The sequence below is a fragment of the Mustela erminea genome, chromosome 2 (genome assembly GCF_009829155.1).
Source record: "Mustela erminea isolate mMusErm1 chromosome 2, mMusErm1.Pri, whole genome shotgun sequence".
Classification (NCBI taxonomy): Eukaryota; Metazoa; Chordata; class Mammalia; order Carnivora; family Mustelidae; genus Mustela; species Mustela erminea.
In genome coordinates this window covers 165,285,761-165,296,516 of record NC_045615.1, presented here as the reverse complement: position 1 = coordinate 165,296,516, position 10,756 = coordinate 165,285,761, and the positions used below count along the sequence as shown (strand labels likewise).

The following is a 10,756-nucleotide window of genomic DNA, read 5'->3' as shown; positions in this document are numbered from 1 at the left end:
GTAACAGCACACTATGCCCTGCTTCCTAGCTGCACACCTGACAGGTGTGTGGTGTGGATCTCCTTTTTCTTCTCACTATGAAGATTCAGGACAAGTCATAAACGTTCAGTGATCAAACTCAGCATGACCCAGTTTTGATTAAATATTGATAAATGCATAAAGCAACTTTTTTTTTTCACTTTCATTATTCTATGTGTTCTATACACGTCATTTTTGCCCTGATGAAAACCTCACTCCATGGTCTCCTTTGGTTCTCTCCCCACCCTTGAACCAAGTCAAGGGTTGGGACGGGGAAGGGGAGACAAAACTACTGGAGAGGTTTATTGTGCCATTCCAGAGAGAGCAAATGTGGAAGTGCCTTACTGGGCACTCGGCAAACCGGAGTGTTCTACGCCTTCTCCTCCTCGCCTCATGGAGTTGGGTGCTTTGTAAGGTTGCATCTGGGATCTGCTCTTTTCACACCTCGTGTTGTGTCATCTGCTCCTACGGCTTCAACCGTCTCCTAGATGTCAGGGAGGACCGTTATTTCCAGTCTCCCCCTTACTGATGACATTCTGAACGACTCTTCAGCTGCCTACTAACCGAGTCCATCTGGTTGTCCCTTAGACCTTCTGTACCCCACGTGTCAAATGCTATCACCACTTACTTAGCTGTTCAAGATTCAAACTCTAAGTACCAGGAAGTATCAGTGAGTCCTGAACTGACCAATCACCCTTCACCCTTCTTCTCACCTCTAATCAGCCACTGGCTTCTGTCACTTAAATTCCACTTGATAGCCCCAATGGATGACCTATTTTGCTTGCTGCTCTATCCCCAGGGCCCAGAACAATGCCTGACACCTGCTAGATACCTACTCCAATCATTCACAGAACGGATCAATCTGTCCTCTTCTCCTTGTCTTCACTGCCATGGATGTGGTCCGAACCTTCATGATGACTTCGAACGGTCAGGCACAAGCTCCTGAGCTAGTCCGCTCGCCTCTAGTAACTGCAGTTCTGCTACCCTCTTTCCAATCCGTCTTAAAAACGTCCTGCCCCAAGTTTAACTGTGATCATTTTTTTAAAAAGACACCCAAATTTCCCTGGCCCTCATAATAGAGCCTCAGTTTACTTCTTTACCCTATTCTCCTGTCACGTCTTCACTCTTAAAATTCCCTACTTCCATGGCCTTCAGCACATAGGCATTTTTTAAAATTTCAAATTCTAACTGTTGAGGTAATAAAGAAAAAAAAAAAAAGGATGTTGTATGACCCAAAATGTGGTCTATCTTTGTGAATGTTCCATGTGAGATTAAGAAAAATCTCTACTGTTGTTGGAAGTAGTCTACAGATGTCAGTTAGGCCCAGTCGACTGATGGCGCGGAGTTCAACTACATTCTCACCGACTTTCCGCCTGTCGCATCGGTCAGCTGCGGACGGGAGGCGCTGGTCTCTACGGTGCATTTATCCCTTGCCCTCGCTGTTGCATCAGCGTCTGCCTCCTGCAGTTTAATGCTCTGTTGATGCGCTGGTTTTAACTGAGCACGTTGTGATCCCATATTCTCCCTTCTCTCCTAGCCAATCAGTCATGTTTATATTCTCAATTTCTTCTACCTTCCAGTTTGCAGTGTACATTTACAACTAATCTCAGTCCACTATTCGAACGCTGCTCTGTCAGGGGTAGTACAGCAATCTTGGAAGAGAGTATTCACAATCTCAGCCTCCCATCACTGCTGTCATTCATTTTACTTCTCCATACACTATAAACATTAAAGAATTGTTGCTATTATTTTGAACAAAGTCATCTATTAGGCCAATTAAAATTTTTAAAAAAGATTTTAACTCCGTGCTCTTCCTTCGTCAGGGTTCTAACCCATACCACTTCCTTCACTCTGAGGAACTCTGAGCACTTCTAACACAGGTCTCCTGACAACAATCGTCTTCAGCTTTGCTGACCTTCTTCCTTCACTTCTAAAGGGTAATTTTGCTGGACAGTAGCTTCTTTCAACATCTTAAATATCTATGCTCAGTTCTCCCTTGCATGGTTTCTGAGGAGAAATCCAATATAACTCTTACTCACATTCCTTAACAGAAAAGGTGTTTTGGGGGGGCACTCGGGCGGCACAATCAGTTGATGACCAACTTTTGATTTTGGCTCAACTGTTGATCTGAGTCATGAGCTCGAGACTTGCTTCAGGCTCTGCGCTCAGGAGAGTCCCTCCTCTCCCTCTGCCCCTCTTGCTTGTGATCGCTCACTATAAAAACAAATAAATCTTAAAAGAGAGAGAGAAAGAGAGAGAGAGAGAGAAGGTATTTTTTCCCCTAGCTTCTTGCAAGGTTTTTTGTCCTTGTTTTCTGTGGGTTGAATAGGATACGCTTCGGTATAGATGTTTTTGTATTTATCATGCTTGTTCTTTTCTACGCTTCTTGGACCTATGATCTGGTTTCCATCATTAATTTGTGGAAAAAAGCCATTATTATTTCAAATATCTCTTCTGTTCTTGTTCTTCTTCTGGGATTCCCATTACACCTATATTATAGCTTCTATAATGGTCCCATAGTTGTTCGATAGTTTTTGTTTTGGTGGTGGTATTTTTTTGTTTTGTTTTGTTTTGCATTTCAGCCTGGGAAGTTTTTACCAACACATTTTCAAGCTCACTGATCTTGTTTTTATTCTTACCCGTTTTACTGTTTCCCTAAGAATACTGTATTAAAGAGTGTCTCCAATTCCACAACGATGACACTGGAGCCCTGTCTGATGCAATGATTTGAGAAGGATTGTGTAATCTTGATTCTAAATCTGTTTATACTTAACCTGCGTCCCAGGGCTGGGACCTTCAGAAGTGTTTCTTGGCCCTTCCTTTTCCTCCTCCTATGTGACACAAGAAGGCTACAGGGGCTCAAAGTGTAGGAGTAACTGCCCTGGCCCCAGGCTGGGTAAGGCTCTAGTAGTGTAGTTCTCCTCAGAGGGCGGCCCTTTGCCATGAAAAATGCTCCCGGTGTATTTTAAAATAGTTACTTTCCCTTCCCCTGTCTTGCCTGAAACGCAGGGGGATCCTGATCTCCATCCTGAGAACCTGATGGGGCTCCTGGGGATAAATCCTAGAAAGCGTAGGGCCTCCCCAAGAGAGGGGGCCCTCAGGGGGTTTAACTGTCAAGCCAGTTTACCCTCGGCCTCCAGGAAGTCGTCGAAGCTACCAGTTCGCTGGCCCTATCAGTTACGGCTCCAGGAGCTTCTGCCCCAACAAGCTCTCGCCCACGCTTCCATCTGCCTGTCCTTCCAGTCTTCACAGTAGTTTGCTCTGTGACCTCAATTCTCTGATGCAAATAAGAAAAGCCACTGATCTGCAGCCTTTCAGCCTTCTTCGGATTGTGAGGATGGAGTGATGACTTCAGTGCTCTTCACGTGTTGGAGCTGAAACTGGAAGTTGCCAACAAACTCACTTTTAAAAGTCCTTTTCTCTATAAACCTGGCCTGAAATAACCCTCTCTGAGGAGCCTTCCCAGACTCTCTCTAAGAAATGAAAAGCTCCTCCCTGTGCGCTCTGGAGCTTGGTGCAACCACCAGTGTCCCACACGCCGTCTACCAGCTCTGGGGCCGCCTGGCTGGAGAACAGCACTGTGGCTCGGCTCCGGGGTTCTGGCACATGCTATAAATCAATGTCCACTGAAATGAAAGCAAAAGAACAAAACACTGTTTGCTAACTAAAAACAAAGTACAACTTTTATTTGGCTCACGTCCCCATTTATTAGAATTACCACGTTTGGAGAGGCACGAAGCACTTTAAGTTTTACATGACTACAAAGTTATCACAAATCCCAAACTTTTTAGCCACGGATATTTCACTTACTCCGTTTAAAGAAAAAGCTTTCAAAACATCTGAGTTAGCTGGGACACAGAGACCCTGAATATATGGGAACTACAGGTTTTTAAATGCTTGCGCTTCCTGTTCTAACAATGTCTTCTTTAAATGGAATCCAGCATAAAAGGGATTGAAATACATAAGGTCATGATGCAAATGCTTTGGAGAGACAGTGAAATTAATCTGTACAACATGGTGAAAGCTGTCGTGCGCACAGAGTTCCGCAAGCGCTCACTGAGCCATCTGCGCCTCCATGGCCTGTGCTGTCCACTCTGGCGCCGTCTGACTGATCTTCTCCAGCAGGTTATTCACTTGGAAACAAAGGGACTGGATCTGTTTGTCCCACGTTGGCAGGGCTTCCCGTGCTACACAGAAGAACAACATACGCCGTTTAACATTACTCCATGAATGCTCAGCAAGTATAAGTCAAAAGATAAACACAGTAAGACTGATTTTCAAAAATCCATTCCAAAAATCTTGGGTAATGAAATTAAGCTAATCAAGCAATATTAAGGAAAGTACCCAAATTACTGGCACAGAGTACAAAACCAAAACCATATCCGCACAGATCCATGTTGTTATTATTCATGAAAACGAAAGAAAACCAACCAATCAAAGCATGTGAGTCACAAAACCACCACCGTAAAAGCTCGCGGAACGTTCCACCAGCAGTTTCTCGAGTCAGAAGATACTGCCACCTACTGGACAAAGCACATCTCTTTGTCTACTGGACTCTGAGGGATAAATATTTTAATGTTTAAACAAAAAAACAGGGGTGCCTGGGTGGCTCAGTCATTAAGCGTCTGCTCAGTGCATGATCCTGGAGTCCTGGGACCGAGCCCTGCCTCGGGCTCCCTGCTGGGCAGGAAGCCTGCTTCTCCCTCTCCCACTCCCCGTTTCTGTTCCCTCTCTTGCTGTCTCTCTCTCTGTCAAGTAAATAAAATCTTTAAAACAAAACAAAACAGGGGCGCCTGGGTGGCTCAGTGGGTTAAAGCCTCTGCCTTCGGCTCAGGTCATGATCCCAGGGTCCTGGGATCGAGCCCCGCATCAGGCTGTCCGCTCCGCGGAGAGCCTGCTTCCTCCTCTCTCCCTTTCTACCTGCCTTTCTGCCTACTTGTGATCTCTGTCTGTCAAATAAATAAATAAAATCTTTAAAAAAAAATAAAAAACAAAACAAAACAAAACAAATAAAACAAAACAAAACTCAACATGAAAACACCAGGATTTTCTCCACACCAGCAATATGCCGTTAAAAGGGGAATATTCCACTCAAAACAGTCCCCAAATATACAAAAACAGACACAGAATTTAAAAAACTGAAATAAAAAAATTTTAATAAAGGACATAAAATAACCTGAGCAGAAGAAACGAGAGCCTCAGACAGAAGGATGCAGTATCACAGAGAAAGGAACAGCCCTCCCTGTTCACACACACATTTTTTTTAAATTACGAAGATAATCCCCCCTTTCTTTGTTGTTCTAACAGGACAGGATCATTAGAGTTTCTACGGAGGATGTGACGTCTGAGGACAGCCGAGATGACCTGGGACACCAAGAACAGTGCAGCGCCGCAGTGGGCCCTGCCGCGGAGCCAGCGCTGCTCCACGCGCTGACAGGACGACAGGAACGACAGGAACGACAGGACGACAGGACGACAGGACGACAGGACGACAGAACAACAGAAACAACAGGACGACAGGACGACAGGACAACAGGACGACAGGACGACAGGACGACAGGACGACAGGACGACAGGACGACAGAAACAACAGGACGACAGGACGACAGGACGACAGAACAACAGGACGACAGGACGACAGGACGACAGAACGACAGGACGACAGGACGACAGGACGACAGAACAACAGGACGACAGGACGACAGAACGACAGGACGACAGGACGACAGAAACAACAGGACGACAGAACAACAGAAACAACAGGACGACAGGACGACAGGACGACAGGACGACAGGACGACAGAAACAACAGGACGACAGAACAACAGAAACAACAGGACGACAGAACGACAGAACGACAGGACGACAGAACGACAGAACAACAGGACGACAGGACGACAGGACGACAGGACGACAGGACGACAGGACGACAGGACGACAGGAGACAGAACAACAGAAACAACAGGACGACAGGACGACAGGACAGGACGACAGGAACGACAGGACGACAGGACGACAGGACGACAGAACGACAGGAACAGAGCCGCAGAGCACCGTGTTGAGAGTGAGCAGTCAGACAGCGCACAACCGCGTCTCTACAAAGTATCCAGAACAGGCTCGTCCACAGTGCGCAAATTCGGACAGTGGCTGCGGTGGCCCAGAGAAGGACGGACGGACGCAACTATTCTCAAGACTCATGAGGCTTCCTCTTGGGAAGACGAAACGTTTGGAACAAGGTGGAGCGGGTGGTTGCACAGCACCATGAACCCACTAAATGCTCCGAATTGCTCACTTTAATGGTTCACGTCTGGGCGCCTGGGGGGCTCAGTCACTGAGCGTCTGCCTTAGGCTCAGGTCAGGTCAGGTTAGACCCCAGGGTGCTGGGATCGGTCCCTGCACTCTCCCTCCCCCACTCCTCCTGCGTGGGTTCCCTCTCTTGCTGTGTCTCTCTGTCACATAAATAAATAAAATCTTTAATAAATAAATAAAATGGTTCCTGTTATATAAATTTCAACTCAGTAAAAAACATAACAGTGGAGGGAAAGGAGATGCTTTTCCAACAGTAAAATTTACTATAAATGAGTTTATTACCATATTGCCACAGATCAGTGGAACCAATCGGATTACAGAAAGAGATCCAAACACGATGTAGACCATAGTATTTGCCGAAGATCAGAAAGTATGTCTTACCTAATAAATAGTACTTGCAAATCAGCAATCCATCTTTAAAGAAAGATAAACTAGATCATACCTTAAAATTATACACATAAATAAGCTGTAGACAGATATTTCTGAACCTAAATCAAAATATTTTTAAAATTTTAGAAAAGTATTACTTTTACCCCAAAGTGAATGAGACCTTTTGAACGAATATAGGAATACAGGAAATTAAAAAGCCATAAAATGAAAAACTGACCTAGTTGTCTGCATAAGAATTTAAAAATGTGTTCATGGTACACAGTGCCTCACATCAGAAACACAACTGATAGCATTTAATAATTTGGTATTTGTTTGTTTGCTTGCCTTTTCAAAAGATCACCGCCAGTCCGGCTGTACTCCGGCAACGAGGCCAGACAGGAGCCTCGGCAGACGTGACGGGGAAGCCCAGGGGGTGGGGGAGGGTTCAGAACGGGCCGGGAGCAGTTAAGACAAGACGACGAGTAAATGGGTTCCAGATGCACCTGGGAGAAAAGCTGAAAGGATTCAGCCCAGAAGAGGGACCAAGGAGAAGGAAGGCTGGAGAAGCAAACACGGCAGCTGCTGGCTGCTGGCCGAGGAAGGGACGCAGGGAGGGGAGAGAATGAATTCAGCGTGGGGTGTGTTCATGTGAGATGCTCAACAGACAGGTGGAAAATACCTCGCAACCAGTTACCACCAGCGGGCCCAGGACTCGGCAGAGACTCACACTAGACAGGCAAACGTAAGCACTGTCTGCATAGAGACGGCCAGTGAATCAAGGGCAACAGCAGAGTGCGGAGGGAAAGGCCTGGAGTTCGCCCTTAGCAATATTCCTATTGAAAGGCACAACAGAACCTACAAAGAGGACGGGACCAATACCTGGGAAAGCAGGAGGGAAAGCAGGAGAACGGGTGACAGAGGAAGAGCGGTGTGGGTGTGGGCGGCGGGGACGGCTCAGAAAGGGGAGATGACCGGGGCTACTGGAGACGCCGAACATCAAGATGAAAATATCCTTGTTAAAACTGGGGAGACCCAAGTTTAAATATTGGCAGGAAGAAGCCAACAGAGCAAGAAAGAATGAAAACAAACGAAATAACTGCTAAGCTCAAGTTCCTAAGAAGCTGGTTTGAGACGGACGGACTCCAGTCAGAGAAGGACCCAAAGCACAAGAGCTGGAAAGGGAGACAGGAACCACGTCCCATATAACACGAAGAAAAGACATGATCACACGGTATTTAAAATTCATACGTTTTATAAATATGATAAAAAAGTTCACTCCAGGGGTGCCTGGGTGGCTCAGTGGGTTAAGCCTCTGCCTTCGGCTCAGGTCATGATCTCAGGGTCCTGGGATCGAGTCCCGCATCGGGCTCTCTGCTCCTTGGAGAGCCTGCTTCCTCCTGTCTCTCTGCCTGCCTCTCTGCCTGCTTGTCATCTCTGTCTATCAAATAAATAAATAAAATCTTTAAAAAAAAAAAAAAAGTTCACTCAACTTCACACTGGTAGATTTTTCCCTGTGAAACAGGAAACAAGGTTTGCTGCCGAGAGTGAAGGAGGAGAAAAGTCCGAGATTCACGAAAACTGAAACCTGAAATCCCCACTGCAGGGTAGGAAAAAAAATGTGTCAAGAGTCCCAGGTACTCGGAAGGCCTGGGTGGCTCAGTGGGTTGAGCAGCTGCCTTCGGCTCAGGTCATGATCCCAGCGTCCTGGGATCGAGTCCCGCATCGGGCTCCTTGCTCGGCAGGGAGCCTGCTTCTCCCTCTGCCTCTGTCTGCCTCTCTGTCTGCCTGTGCTTGCGCTCTGTATCTCTCTCTCTCTCTAACAAATAAATAAAAATCTTTAAAAAAAAAGAGTCCCAGGTACTGTTGAGAACCCACGACCTTGAATTTGCAGTGGTCATCAATCTGTCTGCTGTTCTAACTCCCCTCTGGCAACATCAGTTAGCTACTCAAGCACAGGAATGAAAAAGATGGAGAATGGGTTCGTTCCAGGCGAAGTTTTCCTGGACAACCGGAACGAAAAGTTAACAGGCAAGTCATCCAGGGCACCTGTGAGTGATCAGGACGCCTGGTGGCTGAGTTGGCTGAGCGACCGGCTCCTGGCTTCAACTCAGGTCATGATCTGAGCCCTGCCCCGGGCTCTGCACTCTGCGTGGAGCCTGCTGGAGAATCTCTCTCTCTCCCTTTGCTCCTCCCCTGTGCACTCTCACTCCCTCTAAAATAAAAATAAATAAAACCTTAAAAAAAGAAAGAAAGACATAATGAATCGTGGATGCCAAGCCAGAGAGGAAGAGGAGTGAAGCGAAAAAGGGCCTGACCAGGAGAAAGAAAACGGTAATGGACGGAGGCTGCGAAGCGGTCAGGAAGAGTGAACTTCAGGGACTCGGACTGCTAGAAAGACAGGAAATACGGTGAGAACGGGCTATCTCAAAATCAACTCTTAACAAGTAGCACGGGGCCAGGCACAGAAGCTCGGTGGTGGCAAGGAGGTAGAAAGCGGGGCTGAGGAGGTAACAGCCGTGAGTCAGGGGACGGACGGAGCTGCCCCGTGAGCCTCAGGCGCTGCTGGAGGCACACGGTGCGCCGCGTGAGGAGTAGGAGGGTGAACTGGTTCTGGTTTCAGATGCTTCCAGAGCATTAAAATGCAGCATTAGGTAGATTCATAAATGTAAGTTCATAAAAATTATTTCTAATTATTTCTCTAGGAAGTAAGGTAAGTAAGTTCATCCCAGTAGTAATACACTAAGTCAAAGGAAATCGTTCAACCGGGCTTAATCCTAAGTACACAAGAGTCTCCTGCCACTTTATTATGAGAGAAATAAGCAAAACCTCTTACTTTCAAAATGAACTATTCCATCAATCTGATCAATAAATCCATTCATACGTCCTTCTGTTATCATTTGTGATGCTATTTTTTCTGCCTGTTAAAAAAAAAGAAACAATAAACTCTTGTAAACTTTATCATATCTAACAGTTCCTCACATGTAAGAGAACTGAAATCTCTTGGTTTGGCTTCCCACACACTTTCTATGTTCACCTGCTGTTCATCACAAGATTAACCTTGTAAATCTGCCTCGCTTATCCCCCAGTCCTTCCGGTATAACCCATTACTTTACGTTAGCTGGGATCTGTTTTACTTGTGAGACTTTGGACAAGAGCCTAACACTCTTACCAATTTCTTCCTCTGCTTAAAATCAAATTAACAATTTTTCTTCTCACGGAGATCCATACCTCAAAAAAGCCTACACAAACTAGTTTTTCTTTTTACTTCATTTAAATTTGCAGTGTTTATCACCTAGAAAATTCTTTAAGAAAGTAGTATTTTTGAAGAAAGTAATATTTTGAAGGAGGAATGATGTTCAAATTTAAAAGGGAATTAAAAAGGGGCACCAGGCATGGGACTCTTGATCTCAGGGCTGTGAGTTTGAGCCCCACACTGGGTGTAGTGATTACTTAAAAAACTAAACTCTTTAAAAAAAAAAAAAAAAACTAAATATATAGATAGATAAATAAAAACTGAAAGGATTTTAAAGACAATTAAGGGGGGGGGGGCTGGGTGGCTGAGTCGGTTAAGTATCTACCTTTGTATCAGGCCATGATCTCTGCGTCCTGGGATCTAGTCCCACATAAGGCTCCCTGCTCTCTCTCTCACTCTGCCTCTGTGCTTTCCCTCTCTCTCTCAAATAAATAAAATCTTAAAAAAAAAAAAAAAAAGGCATCAAACAGAATCAAAAGGTCCTCTACCTAGTTCCTAAGGACATGTTTCATGTTTACTATGTGTAAGCAAACTGGCTTATGATTTGGTCATTTTAGTAATTCTGACCATGTTCACAATCAACCCTAAACAACTGTACTATCATTTATTGTTAAATAATTAGTGTCAGCCTAAAAAGAAAGTATCTTTTAATGGGAACTTAAGCTTTGGTTCGCAAATGGTTCCACTTCCTATACTATGCACTGAGTGTGTACAAGTACAGTAACTGTGTTAGGAAATTCTAAATTAATATTTCACCAACAGATAAAAGGGGACACAATCCATTACTACATGATTTAAGATATGCAA

The 10,756-nt window shown here is 45.2% G+C and overlaps 1 protein-coding gene across 4 annotated transcripts in view; it reads right to left on the bottom strand.

Moving 5' to 3' along the window:
* Nucleotides 1-3,674: 3,674 nt before the first annotated feature.
* Nucleotides 3,675-10,756, bottom strand: part of COPS4 (COP9 signalosome subunit 4) — a 37,498-nt gene continuing 30,416 nt past the window's right edge. For 2 of the 4 annotated variants that reach the window (XM_032334777.1, XM_032334776.1), the window contains 2 exons: nucleotides 9,530-9,614; nucleotides 4,039-4,205 (listed from right to left, as the gene is read on the bottom strand). In XM_032334777.1, the coding sequence (XP_032190668.1) occupies nucleotides 4,072-4,205; nucleotides 9,530-9,614 (219 nt within the window). In that variant the 3' untranslated portion in view covers nucleotides 4,039-4,071. Of the gene's footprint in view, nucleotides 4,206-9,529; nucleotides 9,615-10,756 lie in introns of all 4 variants that reach the window. The other 2 variants (XM_032334775.1, XM_032334778.1) reach the window with 2 other exon arrangements.